The 25,056-nt window shown below is 42.9% G+C and overlaps 1 protein-coding gene across 1 annotated transcript in view; it reads right to left on the reverse strand.

The window, feature by feature from the left end:
• Nucleotides 1-20,064: 20,064 nt before the first annotated feature.
• The window catches only part of SUCLG1 (succinate-CoA ligase GDP/ADP-forming subunit alpha), a 33,331-nt gene continuing 28,339 nt past the window's right edge, over nt 20,065-25,056 (reverse strand). The window contains exons 8-9 of the mRNA XM_081254444.1: nt 21,771-21,959; nt 20,065-20,316 (exon numbers count right to left, since the gene is read on the reverse strand). Coding sequence (XP_081110570.1) covers nt 20,290-20,316; nt 21,771-21,959 — 216 coding nt within the window. The 3' untranslated portion in view covers nt 20,065-20,289. The remainder of the gene's footprint in view (nt 20,317-21,770; nt 21,960-25,056) is intronic.

The following is a 25,056-nucleotide window of genomic DNA, read 5'->3' on the forward strand; positions in this document are numbered from 1 at the left end:
CCACATGCAGGTACCTGAGCCAAACACATTCAATCAGAGTTATTCTCCTGTATTTTCCAGACTAGAGTTGGAAGGACTGGAAACTGGGAACTTGTGTCTGTCATTGATTGAGACTTTGGTACATGGTACGTATTCTCACTGAATGAAGGAAGGAAGGAATGAACCAAGACACTGTTATTGGCACACCGTGTCAGCCTCAGTCCCTCTTCCCTCAGGATGAGGTTTCTCTACAGGAGCCTCATTTTCTCTTTCACAGGTGACACCCACCCTACTAACCATCCAGACTTTCTCACACATGGTCGAATTCAGGTAACCATGGTTAGCTTTAAATTGGGACCCCTTTACCTGATCAATTACACCGAAAATGCAACAAGATGCTATGTGAGGTAGTGAATTACTCAGTACTCAAAACATATAGGCAGAGAGTGGAAAACCATCTGTTAGAAGTAGGGGGACAGCTTTTCCTTCCATTGGGGGGAGGCTGGGTTACACGACACCTAAGGACATTTCCAACTCTAATGTTTTATTTTCCTAGTGACAGCAGAGTAGTCAGCATCATACTCCCAGGTCAGAAGACCCCAGTTTTGCTTCCTGTAGGTAATGCCAATTTCAGGTATGTCTGCTCTTGGGAAACCAACTATATTCATCAATCTTAAGACACATTTTTTTGCACATACTAATATCTCTGAAAGAGTTATGATTCTTTCAATCAGTGTCTCATCATTGTTTAATTGCCAGTGCTTTGCTTTTTCTTCCTTAGTGGCCCCTAAAATAATTGTGTGCCTTATGATTGATGACACCTTTGATTCAATTAAATATGTTAGGTCTTTTTCAGCCTCCTCTGATGTATCCATAGTCAATGTGTTCTTTTGTTTTTCTTGTGATTTCCAAATATATATAATCAACACTCTTAAATATATACCCACAGGCTTTGCAGGCAAGCCCCTCTCGCATTTGATAGGGCAAGGGCTAATGTTTTGATTACTCAACTACATGGAAGCAAAACAAGCAATGAAAATATATTTCATAGCATTTAGAGATGTCTTTTTGCAGGGCTGCATTAAGTAACTTGTCTGTCCAGTCCAGACGCATTGGTTACTAAATGAAGCCACTCAGAGGGAAAAGTTCAGTCCCACAACCATAATACACCTCCAATTAAATCACTGGTAGGCATTTGTACGTGCTGGGTACTCCAAATTCTCAGCTTGGAATTTTATCCATCTTGTTAACAAAGACACTTCTACTTCTTAAGTACTGTAGCCATAGACCCAGGTCCAATCTAAGTTTCTCTGTCTTGAAATTTCCTCTTCACCAGAGAGAAATTAAAATCCAGGGAAGAACTCGAAATAGTGTGAATTGTTAACCAAGCCAAAAATTCCAGACTCTGAAAGTTTCTAAAATGTATAAAACTGGGAGCCACCAAAGCTGAATCTGTGAGCTGCATGACATTCTGATTGTGAGATGGAGGGTGAATTTCACAAGAAGAAAATAATGTTTGAAAAACAAAAGCCAACTTTCTCTGTCCTTGACCGTTTCTGGGCTCCTGATTTCCTGTGATTGACATACCCTCAGGTGATCCCCAATGAGTCACATCCTTATATAATCCGCTCCCCTTGAGTGTGGGCAGAGCCTGTGACTTGCTTCTAACCAATAGAATATGACAGAGGTGATGTCATTCGCATGATGGTATTACATTATATAAGACCCTGTCTCAGCAGACTGGAAAGTGACGTTCTCTGCTGACCTTGAAGAAGCAAACAGCCATGTTCTAAATTGCCTATGGGAGAACCACGTTGCAGGGGACCACAGGGCAGCCTCTTAACCTGAGAGCAGCCTCCAGCCAATAACCTGTAAGACCCTGGGCTCCTCAGTTATACTGTAAGGAAATAAATTCTGCCAACAACCTGAGGCTCAAAAGTGGATATTTTCCCAGATGAGCCTCCAGATGAGAATGCAACCCAATTAACATCTTAACTGCAGTCTGGTGACACCCTAAGCAAAGGACCCAGTCATGCATTGCCCCCCAGATTCCTGACCCATGGACACTGTGAGATAATAAATGTGCATTGTTTTAAGTGGCTATATTTGTGAGAATTTGTTATGCAGTGATAGGAAGCTCACAGTCTCTCTCCTGCTCCTCCACCTCTCTCTTTTCTTTCTATCATTGTGTCTGCAAACATTCATTTATTCATTAAATTAATATATATATTTTTTGAGAATCTCCTCTGTTTAATGCTCTGGACCAGACTCCAAAGATACAGCCAGGATCAACCAGTCTTTGCTCTCCTGGAGTGTACATTCTGGTGAAGGAAGACAGACAATAAGCATAAAAACACCTATTTTTTGAAAAGTGGTTTGAGAAATAAAAATAACCAGGGGCATGTTATTTAATTCTCTCTAATTGTATATTTGTTTTTAATTTCTATTCCCCTTTCTTATTTCTTTTTCAATATGGGTAACTACCCTTTGGGTAAAATAATAAAATTCATTCTATCAAGTGGATGACCCAAGGATTACTAATTTATCAAAGGAAAGATGGACTAATAGATGAAAGATAAATTACTGCAAAAATAAAATATTCCAGTGAGGCTAACAAAATAAACATGAGCTGGCACCAGGACTCATTAAATAAGAAGTTTTTTAATCACATATACTTCATCCAACTCCCTTTTTGCCTTTCTTTTCCACATAAAGATTTATACCAGCACATTCTGCCACATTCAGATATTTCAACAGTCCCCTCCAAGACTAACTAACCTAACCTTCCTCCTCTCCTCTCCTCTCCTCTCTTCTCTCTCTCTTTCTCAACTAGTTGTAGACAGTGGTAAGGAATCTAGGAACCATGTTACAGAGGGAACATGTAGAGGAATTTGAGTTTCTAGCTTGGATAGGACTTTTCTTGTCCAAGTAACTAACAGGAAATCCAACCAACGTGCTAACAGGAAACTAGATCAATGAGCTCAGGTTACAAATAGATAGATTTCAGACAACTATAACAATTTTTTTTGATAACTGGAATTTGCTCAAAACATACCAATACGCCTAAGAAACTTGTCCCTGGAGGAATTCAAGCAGAGCCTACATACCTTCCTCTTACAGTTGTTATGGGCGATGAATGTATTATCCCTCTGTATCTAGGTTCAGTTGCAGAGGACAGAATTCACTCTGGCTACTTTAAGCAGAAAAGAATTTACTGTGTGTTGTTAGGTGGCTGGCAGAAATACCTGGAGGGCAGGTTCAAGGCTGAGATTTTAGGAGCAACTCGCAGAACAACAGAGCAGAACTCACCCTCTGAGGGAGCCTCTGCCAGAAAGAAAGCTGAGGAAACAGGAAGCTGCCATCACATCTCCTGGCTCCAGGACCACACTGCCTCTAGTCTGATACGCACGTCCAGAATGGGAGCATCTGCCCCTCTATGTCCACTCTGTCTTCCAAGTCTCATGAGGGTGTGTGTTGCTTGGTGGAAGACAGGACGTTTGCAGAGCCCAAGATAAAGGAAGGTTGGGAAATGTAGGCTCTGGGTGCAAGAGAAGCTCTGTAGTATTCGGAAGTTCTCTCTTGGTTCTCTGAATCATCAGAATCCCCCCAAATGTGGTCATTCCCAATTATAAGTTCTTACTTCTTCCCACAAATGCTCCACCTTTTGCATGTGATCTAGTGAGGCTATGAGTTCAACATGTGTTGTAAGCCCACGTCAGAATCTGGAGCTGACTTTGATTGTATAAACTCTTGGCAACAAGAGATAAGAGATTCTCTCAGGGCAGAAGAAACTCACTAGTTCTCGGACTGAGGCTTGAAATGAAATATTAGAAATTCAAGGTGTTGTTTTTGTTTGTTTTTAAATACTGTTGGAAGAAGAAAGCTCATCCCCATAGTCCTTATTGTTATCCCAGTAACCACGGTTCTAGTAGGCACTTTCTTCCCGATGAGCCTGGAAATTACGTAACTTAAGTAACTTTTGTCTCTCCCTGCCATTTTGGTTTCAGTGCCCATGTTTCCAAATTATACAACCTTTAAAATTACAAATCAAGAGAAGACTGCCTTTCTAACTTTTAATAACTTTCCATAATACTTAACTAAAGTTAAGGAGTTTCTGTTCCTTTCAACCACCGACCTCTGATTAGAAATCATAATATAGCAAATAGCCATTGAATATAAGAACGATAGCGGTTGAGTGAAGGGTAAAGTTAGAAAAGAGTGGTTTCATGGAATCAGGAAACATGAGTTCTAATCCTAGCTCTGACTCTATCTCCTTGTGTAATTAAACAACTCACTTTACCTCTTGGTGACTGCACTTTCTTATCTCTAGAATGAGAATAATATCATCTGTCCCACCTGATTTCCTAAAGAGTAATATGAGATATTGGATGGGAATCTACTGAAATAAAATTACAGGCCAAAGCACACATCAAGAGCCCTAGTTGGTCCTGTGCTTGAATTTAATAACCAGGGAAGGCTGGTCCAAGAAAGCAACTTTTGAGTTGGTAGATACAACTGGTGGAGAGGATAAAACAAAGCAGAGAGAGCAGGATTCATCCTGATCACCTGCCCTATCCTCTGAGAAATACATTCAAATGATGCTTCAGTTACCCTGAAATGATCAGTCATTGGGAAGCCAAAGACAGAATGATCCTAGGATAATAAGCCAGTGGTTTCCAGATGTGAATACCAGATCAGTGGCATCAACGTCATCTAGGAACTTGTTAAAAATGCGATTCTTGGGCTTCACTCTAGATCTACTATATTAGTTACCTATTGCTTTATACAAATTACCCCAAATTTTGGTGGCTTAAAACAGCAAACATCTATTATCTCACGGTTTCTATGGGTCAGGAATCTGGGCGTGGCTTAGCCAGCTGCCTCTGCCTCAGGGTCTCTCACAGGCAGTCAAAATGCTGACCAGGGCTGTAGTCATCCCACAGCTTGACATAGGGAGGATGTGTTTCCAGGTTCACTCACATGGCTGGTGGCTGGCCTCTTGTCTTCATTGGCTGTTAGAGATGTCAGTTTCTTGCCACCCGGGTCCTCTCTACTGGGCAGTTCACAGCAGGTAGAGCATCATGGAAACCACAGTCTCTTAATCACAGAAGTGATATTAAACCACTTTTGCTGTATTCTGTTCATTAGAAGTGAGTCCTAAGACCAGTCCACACTCAAGGGGAAGGGATTGCAGAAAGGCATGAACACCAGGAGGGGGAATCTTTAGGCAGGTATCTCAGAGACTACACACCAGACCCACTGAATCAGCAAGTCTGGGGTGGGGTCCAGACATCTGTTATAACAGCTCTGCTGGTGATTCAGACACACACTAAAGTTGAAGATCACTGGTCTAGGCTAGAAACAGGTCTCTGCTCAGTGGGATCTTCCTAAAGAGTCTTACTCCTCACTTCCTCCCCAGCCTCACCACAAGCAGAACTGAAACCCACTCCTTTCAGTTCCACACGCATGATTAAGACCCACAATCGGAGTTGGAGAGAGAAACACCAGCGAAATAATTCCTACTGTCAAGGACCCTAAGCCTGGCCACATAGAGTTCAGAGAGCTTGCATCTGCTTTTACTTTTACCAACAGGTACCATTTGCTGGGTATATTCCAGGCATCTGTTGCTATGCTAAGTATTTTACAAATAGTATCTGTTTAATCCTCACAAGAACCCAGTGAGATATGTATCATTATCCCCATTTAGTAAAGGAGGATTTTGAGGCTCAGGCCATTGAGTGACTTGCCCAGAATCACACACAGTAAGTAGCCAAGTTGAGAAGCAAACCGAGGCCTCCTGACTGTAAATTAAATGAGCACCTAAAATCCTAACATCTCTGTCTGTTTCTCCCAGTGACATGTCTCTCTTGAATATCCTGACACCCCAAATAATCAAGTCTCAAAGCACCATGGCTCTGCTGCCTACAGACCTCATAAATACTGCTTGTCCCACCAAGAGGAGGAGTTTAGGGAATCAAATGAGAAACTCCAGGTCCCAAAGCCCTATTTCTCTTCCGGAGCTTTCCAGGTCACAGGGGTACTTTAGGGTCATTCCTTCCATACTTGTGTGAAGAAAGAAATGGATCATAGCCTGGGAACAAAGCTTCTCTCCTTGTTTGTCACAGAAAACTTAAATTGGACATTGCTATAGTTGACTGTGTATATTTAAAATGTACAATGTGATGACTTGATACACATATACATTGTAAAATATCCACAATCAGGTCAATTCACACATCCATCACCTTGCATAATTTACCTTTTTATATGTGTGCGTATGTGTGTGTGTTGTGAGAACACTTAAGATCTACTTTTTGTACATTTCAAGTATACGATACAGTACATTAACTATAGTCACCATCTTGTACGTTAGATCCTCAGAAATTACTCATCTTCTAACTGGAAGTTTATACCCCTTGACCACCATCTCCCCTTCCTCACCCCTAGCCCCTGGCAACCACCATTCTGCTCACTGCTTCTGAGTTCAACTTTGTTTTTAGATTCCACGTGTTAGTGATATTGTGCAGTATTTGTCTTTCTCTCTCACCTGGGAGTTTTTGAAACATCTCAGTGGCGGGTCCCACCTCAGAGTTTCTGCTGTAATTGATCTGGTGTGAGATGCAAGCAGCAGTGCTATTTCAAAGCTTCCCCAGAAATCCTCCTGTGCCCAATTTGAGCATCGCTGCTCCAGTATTTCAGATGCTCTTTAGAGCTGCCAACAAAGGGAACAGGATTTCTTGCCTCCTACTTCTAAAGCCCCTCACCCATAAGGACAGGAGCAGAAAGCAGGAGAGCATGGGCTCCGAGTCTCTCCCCTGCTCACTGTTTCTTCTCCAACAGAAATCAAACCAAGCACACTGTGGAGGCTCCAGATAGCTCAGAGCAAACAGTCACTATATACAGACTGCGTGGCCTGCACTAGTTTTTAAAATTGTTATGTTTTTAAGCACTTATCTATGCACCTGATACAAATGATAAAAATACGTGGTCTCTGTTCTCTAAGAGCAGGAATGTGCAGTGAAATCATAATGTAACAAACAACATAAACAAATAAAAATTAAGCCAGACACATGAAAAGATGCTCAACATTGCTAAATTATTAGAGAAAAGCAAATCAAAACTACAATAAGGTATCACCTCACACTGGTCAGAATGGCCATCATTAAAAAATCTACAAATAACAAATGCTAGAGAGGGTGTGGGAATGTAAATAGGTGCAGCCACTATGGAAAACAGTATTAGAGGTTCCTCAAAAAACTAAAAATAGAGTTGCCATATGATCCAGCAATCCCACTCCTGGGCATATATCTGGACAAAACTATAATACCAAAAGATACATGCACCTCTATATTCACAGCAGCACTATTCACAATAGCTCAGACATGGAAACAACCTAAATGTCCATCAACAGAAGAATGGATAAAGGACATGTGGTATATATATACAATGGAATGCTACTCAGCCATAAAAAAGAAATAGTGCCATTTGCAGCAACATGGATGGACCTAGAGACTATCATACTAAGGGAAGTAAGCCAGAAGGAGAAAGACAAATACCACATGATATCACTTATATGTGGAATCTAAAATATGACACAAATGAACTTATCTTAGAAACAGAAACAGACTCACAGACATAGAGAACAGACTTGTGGTTGCCAAGGGGGAGGAGGTAGGGGAGGGGTGGATTGGGAGTTTGGGATTAGCAGATGCAAACTATTTTATATGGGATGGATAAACAACAAGGTCCTATTGTATAGCACAAAAAACTAGAATCAATATCCTGTGATAAATCATAATGGAAAAGAATGTATATATATGTGTAACTGAATCACTTTGCTGTACAGCAAAAATTAACACAACATTGTAAATCAACTATACCTCAATAAAATAATTTTTTTTAATTAAGCCATAACACAGTGTGATTTTTACTCACAGATGGGAGCGCCTTTTCATTTATTCATCAAATATTCAACGTGGGCACCTTGTGTGCCAGGCACCAAGTCTAAAATGGCAAATGTGGGTGAACAAACCAAGTTACCTCTACTTTCATTAACCTTGCCGTCTACAGGGAAGATGGACATTAACAGAGCAGCATGCAAATAACTCTAAGCCGAATGTGCGTGCTCATTTCAAGGGTGGAAACAAGCAGACATCTTCTCTGAAAGAATTAACAAGGGCAAGGAGGGGTTGAAACCTACCTTGAGAGATCCAAGAAGATAGACCTAAAGAATAGCTGGGAAGGACCACGTCAGTCTACGAATGTGCCTGTGGGCCAGAGGTGCAGAGAGAAAAAGATGGGGGTGTCCCAGAGCTGGGAAAGAGGTTAGCGTGTTACAAAACACAGAAGAAGGAGAGCATGGTGGCTGTGAGTTAGGTGGGTGGAGGTGGGAGAGGGGGTAGGTAGAGGAGTCCACGAAATGGTCACACATGTAGGGTCTTTTGAACTGAGGCTTGAAATACATATTGATCAAAACAGATGTGGTGGAAATCAAAGAGGGATGCTTATGAGAAGCTCCCCGGGCAGGACCAAGTTTGGTGGCACCTGAAGTTTATGAAAAGAATGCAGGATAGGGAACATAAACTTGCCATGAGCCCTGGAAGAGCCTTGGAAGGGCAGGGGCAAATAAGAGGCTTGAGGCTTAATCTTGGCTGGTTTTGCGGTAAATCTGTCCACAACCTTGCTCCAATTCTTCTTCGCCTTTTGCCTGAAGTCGGAAGGGGGTGGGGGGTGCAGCACCGTGCAGGGAGAGCCTGCCATGCAGCTCCCTAATTAAAACTTACACCCCTTTCTAACTATATGCATTCCTATTCAAGCCAGCATCCCAAAGAAAGCACTAATATCAGGATTCGTTTGCCCATTGAACAAATATGCATGTATTTGCTAGGTTAAGTCTAAAATGTATTATTCTTCATTGAAAATTATAGAGTACTTAGTAGGCTATGAGCATGACCCAAAGAGACATATGTATTACACTAGTGTGTACCAGGTACTATACTAGACTCCAGGGCTACAGCTGTGAATTAGATAGATACACTTGTTCGCCTCATGGATTGAGCATATTAAATTTGCCTTAGCAATTTTCAAGTACAAGAAGGTTTTATGTCTCCTTAGTAAGTCTAGGCCAGTGACCTGGTCACCACAATTAATGACATCCCAGAGAGGATGAAGTCCTATAAAAGTAGAACAACCTTGAAGACTGCTCAAGAATCCTATAAAAGCAGAACAGTCTCGAAGACTGTTCAGCAATATCATAGAAAGACTGCCTTGTGAGAGCAATGGTGTGATCTCCAGCATTCTGCTACTTGCTGCATCTTTGCAGATTATATATATATATATATATATATAGTTTATTATATATTATAGTTTATTATGTAGTATGTATTATGTATGTATGTGTGTGTATATATATATATATATATATATATATATATATATATATATGTTGCTCCTGTGTGTAAGACATTTTAGTACTTAGCAACTATTTAGATTTTGTAGGCAGATAAAGCCTGGTGAGAAAAGAGGGGCAGAATTTCTGCACGTGGGTTTCCAGGTGTGTAATGTTTGTCTTTTCCAGCAGAAGACTAAGAGCATGATTCGGCTGTGGCATTGAAGGCTGGATTCCCATGGGCTGATCCTGAGTAAGCCACTGCCCTGAAGTAACTCAGGCAATAATGACTTTGAGAGAAAAGGGAAAATATTGGGTCAGCACTCATTTTTTTAAAAAATGCTTTTAGAGAGAGACACATCCTCAACTAGTATTATTATCTACTGTGCAAAAATAGTGCGTAGGCTAATTCGAGTTCAAGTTGAAGTTTCAACAGATTGACTTTGGATGTCTCTGACGTGGATGTGGGGTGGAAAGGTTATAGGTTTAAATACCTTCGGCACAGAATTTAGAGCATCCAAAATCATCTGTTATTTTCTCTCTTTCCTTCATTTCCTTCCTTCCCAGAGTACAACAGTATTTCAAATAACATCTGTTCAATGACCTCCAAACAGTGCCTGGATCAGAATAACATACTGTAGTTTCACCCACAGTAGTCCTAATCACCATTTTCCCAGTTGGCTGAATTACATTCAACACACTCAAAATTCCTGTTGCTTCCTTCCGGTGTGAATTAATTTTATGGTGCATAATTGTCTAGTACAAGGTAAAAGCCTTTAATAAAATGTCTGGCATGGTCTGTTTTGGAGATCACTCAGACAGGTTTTGGTGTATGAGTCTAGGTGACCGGGGGCCTTGTACCCTTACATATCACCTCCTTTCTATTAGATACAAGAGAAATGTAAGGTAATTCAGAGTATATTAGGAGCATAAAGAATATAGAAAACCACACCTTAGAGACATCATCAAAATGAAGAATGCAGAAGGAAGCAGTTTTGCCTGGGTTTGGCTTTTTTTATTTCTGAACTTTGCACATAAAATAATCCCTTTGAGCCTTGCAAAATAGGGTCTTAGAAGTACATTTTTCTTCTTGAATATTTATTGAGCACCAAGTAAGTGTGGGGCATGACTGCAGGAGACACACAGAGACATAAAATGCAAGCTCTGCTCTTCAGAATAGACAGTCTGTTCAGGAGGAACAAGATAGAAAAGACTGGAAAAAAAAAAAAAAAAGAAGAAGAAGAAGAGGCCCAGCTGAACAGAAAGAGAAGCACAGACAATTTGGGCTACAGGAAGTCAAACGCCAGCATAGAGCCCATGAGATTTGGGGCAGATGGGGAATTGAGAATATTGATGAAAAGGAGGAGCAAGAATTTAGGTTAAAGTATAGGACAGATTTAACTTACAAGAAGATGGATCTTAGGCAGGCAGGGTGGTCAGAGTGAAACACATGTGGTTTGTCTCAGGGTTCAGACAATGATGGCTCAAGGGCTGCATCCAGCCTGCCATGTGTTTGTAAAGCCTGCAAGCTCAGAATGGTTTTTACATTTTTTCATGGTTGAAAACAATCAAAAAATATTTTGTGACACGTGAAAATCATAGGACGTTCAAATTTCTGAGCAGACCAAGTTTGACGGGAGCACAGCCATGCCTACTTGTTTAAAATTGTCCCTGGCAGCTTTCTCACTACAACAACAGAATTAAGTGGTCACCACGGAGAGTTACAACTGGCAAAGCCTAAAATATTTATTATCTGGTTCTTTACAGGAGAAAATCGCCACCCCTTGTTTCTCTAACGAGCAATCCCTTGAACAGACCAAAAGGCGGGGAAACTATCGGGGCCCAGATCCTGGTGAGTCTTAGTAGGCTTTGGAGTGTCAACTTCACTCTCTCTTTTTTTTTTTTAATAAATTTTATTTATTTTATTTTTGGCTGTGTTGGGTCTTCGTTGCTGCGCGCAGGCTTTTCTCTGGTTGTGGTGAGCAGGGGCTACTCTTCATTGCGGTGCACTGGCTTCTCATTGCTCTGGCTTCTCTTGTTGTGGAGCACAGGCTCTAGGTGCATGGGCTTCAGTAGTTGTGGCATGCAGGCTCAGTAGTTATGGCTCATGGGCTCTAGAGCGCAGGCTCAGTAGTTGTGGTGCACGGGCTTAGTTGCTCCGCAGCATGAGGGATCTTCTGGGACCAGGGCTCAAACCCATGTCCCCTGCACTGGCAGGCAGATTCTTAACCACTGAGCCACCAGGGAAGCCCTTCACTCTCTTAAAAGGGACTCATTGAAGGTTCGTGAGCAAGAACAGAGAATGGGGAGAGGTGTGAAATCAAGACAGAAGAGAGATTGGGTCAGGGAAACAATTGTGAGTACTTAGTGGATGTGTGGCCAATACAAACCTGACCTGGTTTCCTTCTCTGTTCTCCTAAGGACATTTTCACATTCTCCTGACCTGGTTTCCTTCTCTGTTCTCCTAAGGACATTTTCACATTCTCCTTCCTCTTAACCCTCCCCTACTTTCACTTTCAGCTGATGACCTTATCTACATTTCACTGAGAAATATTAAAAAGGAAGACGAAGCAAACAAACAACTCCCTCATCCTCCCACGTGGAGTCCATTGACCCAGAGTTTTGTCCCCCTCCTGCTACACTGAAAAGACACCTGACCTGCAGTGCCCCCCTGAGGCTTTCAGAATAAGGTGCAAACCCAGACCTTGTAAGCAAGCAGGAACCTATGGGGCTTTCCTGGGACAGACCCCCACATGTCCTCCATCTGCCTCTTATTTGTAGAAAAAATTTAGCCTCCTAGACCTTCCCCAATTTCCAAAGAATAAATCCGAGAAATTTAATCAGAGAAGTGAGAACATGCAGAAATAAAGGAGAACAGTCAAGCAAGAGAAAATAATAATAGTTTAGCCATTAAACAAAGCCAAGGACCTTTAGTTCCTCCTCAAGGACTATAGATAATATTCTGAGCCATGTTCTTTGAGCTGTTTTGCAGATACTGAAACCCCCACCAGGTGAAAGAAGTTAACTGTATGCTTCCCACAAGCATGTAGAACCCAGATGGAAGGAGCCAGAGGTTGATGATCTTGACTCCCAATTATGTCACCACCAATCAATCAGAAGAATATCCACGAGTTGGCCATGCACCCCACAACCTCCCTCCCTTACCCTATCCTTAAAAACCTTTCCCTGAAAGCCATAGGGGAGTTTGGGTCTTTTGAACACTAGCTACCTGGACTCCTTGCTTGGTGCCTGCAATAAAGGCTGCACTTTCCCCCACCACAACCCAGTGTCAGTAGATTGGCTTTACTGTATGCAGGCGAGGGGACCCAAGTTTGGTTCGGGAACAACATCAGGCCCTGCTCCTCTATCTATTCCCAAGTCCCATTGGATTGAATAAGCATGACTCCCAGGATGCACTCACAAGACGACTTTAGGAAGTGTCATGGACTGAATGGTACCCCCCCCAAAAAAAAAACAAAGAGCTCAGCAGCCTAGTTCCAGGAATATGTGAATGCTATTTAGAAAAAAGGGTCTTGCAGACGTAATTAAGACTCTTGAGATGAAGAGATCATCCTGGATTATCCGGGAGCCTAAGTCCAATGATAAGTATGTTTATAAGAGACCCAGGGGACATGAGACAGAAGAGGAGAAGATGTGAAGACAGAGGCAGAGATCAGAGTGATGCAGCTACAAGCCTAGGAACTCTAAGGAATTCCAACAGTGCCAGGAGCTGGCGATCTTCCCCCAGAGCCTCCGGAGGGAGAGCAGATATGCCTACCTCTTGATTTCAGACTCTGGCCTCCAGAAATGTCAAAGAATAAACTCCAGTTTGTGGCAGTTGGTTATGGCAGAAAACTAACAGGGGGTTATTTTTTTTTTATCCTGCCCCAATGACTTTTTTGTTCCCAATTAAAAGATTCAGAACCCTAATACTACTTTAAATCACGAAATTGCTTCAGAATTGAGTAATTCCAAGTAATAATCAATCATTTCCACTCAGAGGTAAGGCTGTTGACCACTCTGACCTTCACCATCCCCACCCCCTCCCCCACCAGGCCCAGGGCCTGCTCCAGGCAGGAAGTCAGCTGTCACAGAGGAGGCAGAGTTGGCTTCACCATCCCCATTTTCCTCACTTGCCAGCTGCTGTTTTAACCCTTCTGGGATTGGAACAGAAGAGCAGAAAATTTCTTACTTGACCAACAGCATCATACACTGCGCTGTCCAGTCTGGGATGATGTTCGAGGATGACTCTTGTTTCCCAGGGGACTTTTCTGGGCTCAGCATCTCCTCCTCTTCACCCCATCCCTGGAAACCTGTCACCTGCAGGTGCCTTGCTGAAGTGACACACTCTTCTCTGGATTACTGCTTATTCTTTCTCCAGCTGCTGGGACTCACCAAAGACCAACCAGATCACACAGCAGAGGCCTCCCTACCCACGCCGGTGTCACAATTAAAGTTCTCGCATAGTGAATCATCATTAACTCAGCAGCTGAGATGTTTTCCTTTCCAGATCAGAATCCTAATGAGTTTAAAAGTTATTCAAAGATAGAACGCATTTATTGGAGTCAAAGCCATGAGTGCTGACCTCCACACTGTTAGATCACATTTCTCTCGAATGACAGCATACCTAACCAGGCTTTTGATCTTGAGCAATTCCAGGTCTGATAGAGCTGATAACAGATGCCCAGCCTGATAGAGCTTTGATGGAATTCCTGATAAAGAACATGATAAGGAACCACAGTTCCTTTTCCAGTGGCCTTTCCTTAGGCTGCAGAGACCACCTTGAACCATCCATCTCAACTGTCTGTAGTCAGTGTATGAGTGAGAAGAGTCAAGCTCTGTGCCACAGAAGCCAAAAACAAGGTTCTAACTGGTGCCTGGCCCTCCAGCTTTCCTCTGTCTCATGGCCATAGATCTTACTCTGACCATGACCCCTGCCAGGGCAAACCTATCCCTCTTGTTTGTAAAATTCGGGGGGGGGGGGGGCAGTGGGTCACAGTGGTAATTGTTTGAATAACTGTTTTCTTCAATATCTCTGAAAAAGCTATCTATTCCAAGCACCTCCCATCACCTCTAAACTGCTTGGTGATGACGAGCTCCCCTGCCCTCCTTACAACCCTCAAGTGAAACACAGGTCTGGAGGCCAGCACAGGCGACCTGGGTTCAAATTTCAGTTTTGCCCCCAACTTGGTTGTGATTTCAGCCTTTACCTCCAAGAATCTTAGCTTTCCCACCTGAAAAATAAAGCTAGATCAATCTTTTTCAGATCTTCTTTGTCACAGCTTCTCTGTGTCATCCAGGAAACAAGGGACAGAGGTAACCTGTCTAGAAACCACACAAAGAGAATCGCTTCCTTGGCCAGCGCTACCAGCCTATCAGCCTCAGGTACGAGTCCCATCCTACCCACTGTGCCCTGGGCAAAATACTCCTGCTGGGTGACTTCCGGAGAACCACTTTGAAAAGTCTTCCAGAGAGCAGCCTGGGACCGAGGAACTCACAACTGCACAGTTGCCACCAAGATTCTGAAACTACAGCACGTGCGTCCTGGACTCTCTGAAGATACAGTGTCAGCCCAACCTCCTGAGCTCTCCCCTCCCAGGTCCCAGACCCTTCACCTCCTGAGCCCCAGGGTGCTCATCTATAGCTGCAACCCTCACCCCCTTAACATCCTCAAGCTGTCTTCACCATCCCACGAGACACTAATATGATGCTATACTCACCTAGAATGGCCCTTTTATCTGTCAACACCTCAGAGAACACAGCAACAATTAACAATTTCCTTCCTGGGGAATACCACTTGCTATAGGGTACAACACAAAATTCCACTAAGGATGTCCCTGGGGGCATCAGGTATTGCTCCAAATGTGCCCATGCTGACCTACCATGTACCTGACAGCTAGTTTCTCCCCACCTTCCCCCCAAAAGAGACCTGTGCTGTCTTGGCCAGATATTGCCCAAGTGTGAGAGTCGGGATGGATGGAATTTTGACTGTCCCTCCATGTGACCCTCTGGATCCCTTCTCCACCCTCCTCCACCCTGATCTGCCCTGATCTGCGCCCCCAGGAGGCTGTGCTCTGCACAGTATCATCTGAGCTCCCCACCCTCTGTCTTCCAGCTGGATTCAGGCAGTCCTCCGGCCGGCAGGAGGACAGAGAACAGGAGGGGTGGGAGGTCAGGGCGTTGATTCCCCTCACTCCCTCCATGTCAGGTTTTGACTTGGGCAGTGCTTGCGCTCCTCCACGCAGGACCACAGCCCTGAATTCCTCCCAGGGGGACAGTTGTCATTCTGGTTGTTTAGAACATTACTTAAAGACTGCTAATGTGAGTGACTGTGAAGACCAGGCCTTTCCTGAAGAGCTGGGATGTGCTGGGTCCGTGTAGATGAAATAGAGCAGTTTTCAGAGTTGGCAACAGCTGGACCTGGAGCAGTGGGGAGATGCAGAACTACGGCAGGGCGTGTCGAGTGGGCAGGGGGAAGCCGCGTCTCGGCCTGACATGGGGGAAGGGTTGGGGTGGGAACTGAGGGGAACGGTTTCCTGGTGAGGATTTATCTGAGGCTTCGGTAAGGTTCCGGAGAAGGAGTGACTGATTCTTACTCCTGAGCTCACAGTACCCTGCCCTTCCTCTCAGAAAGAGCCTAACCCTCACCACAGCCCCTGAAGGGGGTGTGAAGAGTTCAGGAAGAAACCTGTTAAGTCTAAGGAAGAAGCAAGAGCAACCTTACACCAACTCTTTCAGAAAATTTAGGAAAAAGGAAGACTTCCCAATTACTGGATAAAGCCGATATTATCCTAATACCAAACCTGGCAAAGACACTACAAGGAAATAAAGTTTTGACAAATATCCTTAACAAAATATCAGCAAAATATTCCAGCAACAGGTGGCAAGGGCAAGATCAGAACCAAGCGGCATGTGTCAACAGAAATACAAGTTAACGTTTAAAACTCAAACATGTAAATTGACCAAATAAAGGGGGGGACATCATATAGACATTTCAATAGATTCAGAAGAAGCAATGGACAAAATTCATCACCCATTCACAATTAAAAAACAAACAACAAAAACATTCGGCTAACTTAGAATAAAGGGAAGTTTTCCCCCATGCAATAAAGGAAGGATATCTACGACCATCCTCGAGCTAGCATCGTCTTTAATGGTAAAACACACAAAAAAAACTAGGCAAAGGTATCTGTTCTCACACCTATTCAACACTGTACCCGAGTAAGTACAATAGAGTAAGGAAAAGAGAAAAATGGCATGAAGACTGGAACAGAAGTAAAACTCAATTCATAGTTAACATAAATTTTAGATTAAAAAATAAGAAATCTATTTTTAAAAAATACTAGGTCTAACAAATTCCTTTGGCAGGGTCTTAGGGTAGAGGATCAAAGTACAAAACTCAATTTATGTTTATACATTTTTGCAAGAAAAAACTTAGAATATGAAAGACTCAATACTGTTAACCGGCAACCATTTTCAAAATACGCTATAAAACTTAATCTCAATCATCATTCTATAGAAATGAACAAGTTTATTCTAAAATTTATACGGTGTTACAAAAGGCCTAGTAGAAAGTCCACAAATAGACCTATACGTTTATGGCCAATTGATCTTCTACATAGGCACGAAAGTAAGTTAATAGGAAAAAAAGAAAAAAAGGATTATTCAACAATATTGATAGACCCACTTGAATATCCATAAGGAAAAAATTCAGTCTTGACTCTACCTCCCCCACACCATGAAGAAAAATTGATTCGAGGCTGATATATGAACTAAATGTATAACCTAATATAATAAAGCTTTTAGAGGAAAACAGAATATCATCATGAATTTGAGGTAGACAAACATGTCTTAGGATCAGAACGCACTAAACAGAATAGAAAAACAGGTATGTTGCTCATTATCAAAATTAAAAACTTTAGTTCATCAAGACACCAATAAGAAAATGAGTGATCAAGTCAGAGAGTGTGAGAAGATATTCATAAACTAGCTATCTGAGAAAGGTCTTGTATCTAGAATATATAAAGAATTGTCAGAACTCAGAAACAAAAAAATAGAAAATAGACAGAAGACTTGAAAAGACACTTCACAAGGGACGAAGTACCAAAAACATAAACACATTGAAAAATGTTCCACATCATTTTTCTCCAGGGAAATGTTAAGTAATACCCCTCACACCCCTTACTAGAATGGCTAAAATTTAAAAGATAAAAAACACCAAATGTTGATGAAGAGGCAGAACAGCAGACTCTCGTATTTTGCTGGGGAGAAATTTTCATCCAGCAATCCCACTCCTACTATCTAAGAAAAAACAGTTTATGTTCAAAAAGACTTGCACATAAAAGATCATAGCACCTTAATCTACCACAGCCAAAAGCTGGAAACAACTCAAAAGGGCCAACAACCAGAGAATCGGTAAACACATTGTGCTACGGCCATACAACGGAATAGAATTCAGCAATAAAAAGAAATGAACTACCGACGCAAGCACTGACTTGGATGAACATCACAGAAATCATGCTGAGTGGAAGAAGCCAAACATAAAAGACTACATACTGTCTCATTACCTTCACATAAATTTCTAAAACAGACAAAAACTAATCTAAGATGAATAAAAATACAGGTTACCTATTGGGGGGATAAGCTGGAGCTTCCTGGGATGAAGGAAATGTTCTATATCCTCAAGAGGGTGTGGTTACATACCTTCATCCATTTGTCAAACAGGCACAGTTAAGACATGAATTTCAGCATATGTACATTTTACCTCGACAAAATAACTATCACAACAAAAACACTGGGGGGAATGGATGGAGGTACAGATCATACCATGATAGCAAAATGTTGATAATTATCAAAGCTGGGGGATGGGTACATGGGAGTTTATTATATCATAACCATTTTGTAAATGTTTGAAAGCTTCCGTAATAAAAGCTTTTAAAATGCATTGGTGTCATGAGTTGAACTTTCACCTTTCATTTGCAAAAATGAAATCAGAAAAAACAGAACTGAATATCCTGCTCAGATATGTTTGAGCTGCTCAGAGCAGAGGCGGCACTGATTGCAGGAAGGGAGAGAAGTGAGATGAGAGAGTGGCTTTTCAAGACGCCGGGAGGGGTGGAGAGGGAAGGTGGGGGAGGGAAGATGAAAGATGGGAAAGGGAAGATGGCAAGTGGGAGAAAGAATCAAGAGGGCGCTGAGCTTCCTAGTTAGGACCTGAGGTGTGAGGAGGGAGGGGTTGTCTTGGGATGGGCGTTTAGGGGACACAACTAGGGACTGAGCCAGGCCTGGAGCAGCCTGGAATCAGGGGTGGACCCTCAAAAGGATGTTAGGGTCACCTGCCCCTCATCTGGATTGTGTCCCTGTCACAAAGCCTCAGTTAGACAAAAGAAGGATATGTTTGCCCTGGAGGAACCTTGGGTTGGAGGTGCCAACCAGAGAGACCGGAAGCGTCTTCCTCCTCGGCCATCATGTCACCTGGGTCGTCCGAGCACAAGCAGGAGGCAAGTTCAAGAGTTTATGGAGTGACACCAAGTCCTGGCCGAGTCCACTGTCACACACGCAGAATGTATATTCTACCCAGGTACCCTGTGGTATGGGGGTCATGATCCCCACTTTCAAGACAAGGAAACAGCTATGAGCAGGAACTAAACTCTACTTGACCCAAAGCCGATCATGACGTGGCCCTCGGCCCAGGCAGAATCCTTGGGCTGTGAATACATCTCCCGACACCTGCTCTTTCTGTCTCAGCAGCCTGCGCATGGTTATGGGAGCTCCCAAGACACCTGTTTCCCAGCCCCCCAAGACCTCCTCCAGCCCCTCCCAGGGTCACTGTCCCCAGGTACCTCCTCAAAATGAGCTCTTCCTCCTCAAAATCCTCAAAACGAGCTCTTCCTGGCTCCCTGCCTTTGCCTGGGTGTGAGTCCTCCTTTTTGCATGGCTGGTACCTCCCCAGCCCTCAGGTACCTACTCATCTCCCTTCCCCAGGAAGGGCTCCCCAAACAGCCCTCTTGAGGTGCTTCTCCTAATATTTTTTGAAGCTCTTGTTTCTTCCAGGGCAGTTACACAATGTGAGAATATTTTGTCCCTCCACTGGAATTGTTTCCTGTTAACAAGCTCCCTTTAAAACAAAAGGATGGAAAATAGTTCTCCTGCTTTCTTGCAGTGAATGTCTTAAACCTCAAACAAAGAAATGGAGGCTCTGGCTGGGAAAGGGGAGAGCCCCCTGCAGAACCACAGAAAAACAAAGCATCGCTGAAGACCTTCCATTTCCCAATTAGGCAAAAACTGAAACATGGATGAGCTCCTGCCTAAATCCTAGTGATGGTGATGATGATGATAATGGTGGCACTGACAACAATTAGTTTGCCTTATCACGTGCCAGGGACTTAATATATTTATCTCTAATCCTCAAAACTATCCTACAAGATGGGGACGATTCTATGAACACATGAGAAAAATGTAATTCAAAGAGATGTAAAATCACTCTATGATAAAAGCCAAACTGAAATGTTTACACCCATTCTCTCAAAAGTTTTAGTTAGTGTCCCCTACAGAGCCCGCTGAAACACACATATATGCACACGCATGTGCACACATACTCATGCACACACACTCGTGCACAAACACACACACACACACCTCCATTTCTCCCACTCCCCCCAGCCCCACGGTGGAACAATAAAAAGCCTCCAAAACCATTCTCAAATCAAGTGGTAGATTTATTGGCTGTCTCTTTATTCAGTGAGGTTATAACGTCTCAGTGTAGGGCACTCTAAACCTCGCTTTGGCTTCCCGTTGGGCTGCAAGACCAGCAACAGGTGCGCGGGTGGACAGTCAGTGGACGACAGAAACAAAAGGCCGCCGGCTCACATTGCTACCGTGATTCGTCCATAGGTTTAGGGAACATTTCGTTTGTTTTTCTTTCATAGCATCTTCCTCTTTTCAAACTCCTTCAGGAACAGAAGAGAGGGAGAAGAGAGAGGGGACAAAAAGATTAAAAATCCAAATTACATTCACGGTCAAAATGATTCTAAAACCTCTTACTTTTAGGATCCTTTGAGCAACCAAAAATTATAGAAGTAAAATGTACCAGGGTGAGGTGATTGAACACAAAATGACAGCTTTCAAATGAGCGCGTGTCAGCCTGAATTTCACTAAGCTAGATGCGGAGCTTCAACTTTGTCTTCTAAACGCAGGGGCTGAGAGGCTTTGAATTACGCGTGTTTTCTATGGCAGTGTTATCACTGGGAGCTGACAAACCTGACTGTGCTTATCCAAACCTTTAACGCTACACGTGACACACACCAGCCCTTGTAATAAGGCAATGGATTTGTTTAGTTTCTCAGAGAATAAAACTGAACACAGATTCAGTTCAGATTTAAACCAAACGTGAAGAACCTCAGAAGTATATGAAAAGGAAACAATACTGAACAGCACATTTCTCTAGATTGTAACAATTAGAATGCAGCAAAATGTGTAAGTGCCTGCTGCCACCTACTGGAGTAAAATGGTAGCACACGTCTCTGATGTGAATTCAAGCATTTATTTGCTTTTTCCCTTCCTTCCCCTCTTTTAAATAAAATTCTTCACACACTCCCTAACCACCCAGATTTCTTTTAAACACTATGGCACACTGTGTCACATTCCACAAGATACGATCGTGCAAGGAGTCAATAAAACAAGGAGTTCATTTTATTATCCCTAAGACAGTGCCAAAGAAGATTATGCCAAAACATTGTTCCCTCCTGGGAAGACAATCGGGGCCTGTTTTCAGCATGTGCAAAAAGTTTTGGTTTTTGTGGGGGTTTTTTGTAAAGTCTATAATCATCAAAAAAGTAAAGAGAGAGAGAGAGCCTTAAATGACCACTCAAAGAGGCCAAAAATCGTTACAGAGAGATTATGGAAGACACCAACTAAAAACTGAAAACCCCCAGCCTCTTTAGATCTCCCTCCATCCTGACTCCCAGTTTTCATTTCTTCTTAGTCGGTCTTCAACCTCTCTCCCTGGGAAAAAAACCTATGGAGTTAGCATAGCTATATCCCAAAGGCCCTCGATAGAAAAAAAACAAAACACAAGGCAATTCTCTGCACAACCCCCAAAATGGAATTCAGGACACTTATGGACTCTGAAACGTTTTTTTGCATATCATACCTTACTACTCACAAAAGAGCAAATCTAGATGTTTGAAGAATAAAGTTTTTGAATTAGAACATTATTCCTTGTCATGCCCGATTAGAACATTAGGACTAAAAGGTGGAGTTGCTAGAGACTGTTAAGCTGCACACCGGAAAGAAAGAAACAGGAGTGACCCAGAAGAAAACACCATGGTTTCCAGGCACCCTGTGTGGCCTCCTACTTTAAGGCCAGTAACTTCCGAGCACTCAGGCCACTGTTCCAGCTCACCTTGTAGATGGTGGTTCCCAGCTGTGCAGGGGACATGCTGACCACAACTCCCGCACTCTGCAGGGCTGCGATCTTCTCTTTAGCTCCACCTTTTCCTCCAGCAATAATTGCCCCTGCGTGACCCATTCTTCTGCCGGGAGGAGCAGTTAAACCAGCAATGAAGGACACCACAGGCTTGGCCTTGGGACCCTGGAAAATGGGATTTTAAACACTCTGATGAAGAAGTTGATCGAAACTGGACCTCCGACTCATGACTCTGCCAGAAAATGGCAAATGGCTGGGGCCCTTCACTCATCTTCAATAAGAAAACAACATGGGCTTCCCTGGTGGCGCAGTGGTTGAGAGGCCGCAACAGTGAGAGGCCTGCGTACAGCAAAAAAATAAATAAATAAAAGAAAATAAAAAAAGAAAACAACACAAATATTGAGCTATGACTGAAACCACTGCATTCTCCTTTGAGATGACTTGACTCTTCCTACAAACTCGAAAAAACAATCCTGAAGCAAAACTGTTACCTGTTAAGATATTAAACTTCAACTTCACCCCCACAAGCTGTTTTACAAATACATATGTGATGCTTTCGTTTGAAAAACAAAAAAGCACACTTGAAAATACATAAGTTATGTGATTTGTGATAACGAATTAAGACACAGATCAGGTTGTTTTAGTTCAACATAACTCTGTCTTAATGCTTTTGCATTAAATCTACTGCATATATGTTAGTTTGGCTGAAGCACAAGAGAAAATCTGGCCTCACACACATATGTACTTGGAAAAGGGAGAAGTATTTTAATATCTGTCAGATAACAGGATATTCTTTGGCACTACACGAACCTCTTCAAATGGTAACCAGAAACCATAGTCCTTTGTTACTTCAAAATCCATTCATCATTCTGGATCTTTTACCTACAACGATTTTGTAACATTCATTGGTCAGAAGGAAAATACAGATTCACTGAGTTATGTAGCTCTTCCAAGTGCTGATACATTTCCTCATTCAACATCATCAAATCACTCTTCAGTATCACCGCCAATCTCATTAGAAAAGTCTTTAGTAGGGTGAAGTTCATGGTGGCAGAAACAAGTTTTCCAAAAATATACATTTGCAAGTTCAAACTTTATTACTGTCAACGAATACCAGGAGTTGTTTTCCTTGATACAGCAGGATTGCTTTGTTCATTTTTGAGAAAAGATCCGCCAAATAAATACCCAGGTCTGAATAGCCAGTCTGCCTGCCAGACATTCTTTCAAATAAAACTGGTGTTGCATGAAAAAAGCAGCTAGTTCAGCTCACGACTCAACGTGGAAAGTGCTTTACTTCCCATTTCATCACAAAATACTGACTCCAGGGTCGAGACTTAATAAAATTAATAATTCTTACTGATTAAGGACATTCTTAAAGGAAACTGGCTTTTTTTAAAGTGCAAGTGCATGGCAGCGCACGGTCACTGGCACAGTTCGCCTGGGCTAAGCTGACTCACGTGAAGGCACCAGCACGCCAGGCTCCGCGTGTTTGACGCTCTTACTCTAGCCCTGCCCCCACCGTCCCTCCCTGCTCTTTACCTTCCAGGAACGCCACACGGCTCTGCTCTGGGCCCCGCTCTGCTGAGAAAGTTCTCCTTCCTCCTGGGATACCTGGCAAATTCTGACCTTTTTTTTTTTTTTTGCGGTACGCGGGCCTTTCACTGTTGTGGCCCCTCCCGTCGCGGAGCACAGGCTCTGGACGCGCAGGCTCAGCGGCCATGGCTCACGGGCCCAGCCGCTCCGCGGCATGTGGGATCTTCCCGGACCGGGGCACGAACCCGTGTCCCCTGCATCGGCAGGCGGACTCTCAACCACTGCGCCACCAGGGAAGCCCTGACTTAATTTTTAAGGCCTGGCTCAAGCCTCTTCTTCCGCCTCCAACTCCCCCTCCCGCTCTCTCCGTAAGTGCTGGTTAGCTGCTCATCTCCTGTTCAGAGACTCCGCTGTGCCTCTGACACATTTCTACCGTCACCCACAGCACACTGGCTGTAACTTATTCCCCACGTGCTCCCCTCCTAAATCATGAATCTCTGAACGCCGGGACTACGTTTTCACTTATTTCTGTAGGCCAAGCATCTACCATAGTAGAGAAATGAGACGAAAAGACTCTGTAAGTCATTTATTTATTCACTTGTAGGCTCTGCAAAGGATGTGAGCATCTGGTATTTGAGTGGCACCAGTTTCCACTAGATCCCTCCGTCCCTATACTCAAATGGTGGGAATATTACACTAGAAAGAAACAAGATTAGGATGAACCTAGAATGTCTAACAAATGTACACTCTGTCCTATTGACAAAGAAGAGTCACTTGAGATTTTTTAAGGAGCGAAAACTAGAATTGAAAAGACTATGAAAAAGTGTAGTCTGAGAACAGGATACAGAAATGAGAAGTGTGAAAGCCTAAAAACAGGAAGACAAGCTAGGATGGCATGACTAGAATCCGAGCAGATGCCCAGGACTGTGGACTCCTGTCCTTGAGGCCTGCGACCTGACTCCTGACCCCTCACAGTGTAATGCAGAAGTCAGGCAGACCTGGGTAGGAACCTCAGCCCTGGTTGGTTTGCTGTGTGCCTGCCATCGGCAAGCTGCCAGTTTCCTTATTCATAAAAGGACAAAAACATCTAATCCGAGGGTCAAGATTAAACAACACCACTCCTGCAAATAATTACTGTCATCATGATGATAATAATTAGTAGTTGTAGCAGGAGGCGATATTACTGAGTGTTCGCTGTGTCAGTTACTGTGCTAAGCGCTGAATATGTCACCTGATATGTTCAACCTAGAATCTCATACACAGTAGGCCCTCAATAAAACTTAGTTCCATGAGACCAATAGGAATAGGAATAGGAATAGGAATACATGTGCCAAATGAAACAAAATGTAAAGCTTAGTTTTTCCCACTAAATTCTAAGCTACTCAAGGTATTCATGTATTCTATATACGTTTTTAAATGACGGTGTACAGTTGGCCCTCCATATCCACAGGGTCTGCATCAGAGAATAGAAAATGTACATGGGAAAAAGTTTCCAGAAAGTTCCAAAAAGTAAAACTTAAACCTGCCACACTAGCAACGATTAGCAAAGCATTTACACTCTATTAGGTATTATAAGTAATCTAGAGATAAAGTATATGAGAGGATGTACGTAGGTTATATGCAAATACTATGCCATTTTATATAAGGCACTTGAGCATCCATGGATTTCTGCAGGGGTACTGGAACCAATCCCATGTGTATACCAAGGGATGACTATAATGTCATATAA

Source organism: Mesoplodon bidens, assembly GCF_964165515.1.
Source record: "Mesoplodon bidens genome assembly, chromosome: 14".
In the NCBI taxonomy this organism is placed as follows: Eukaryota; Metazoa; Chordata; class Mammalia; order Artiodactyla; family Ziphiidae; genus Mesoplodon; species Mesoplodon bidens.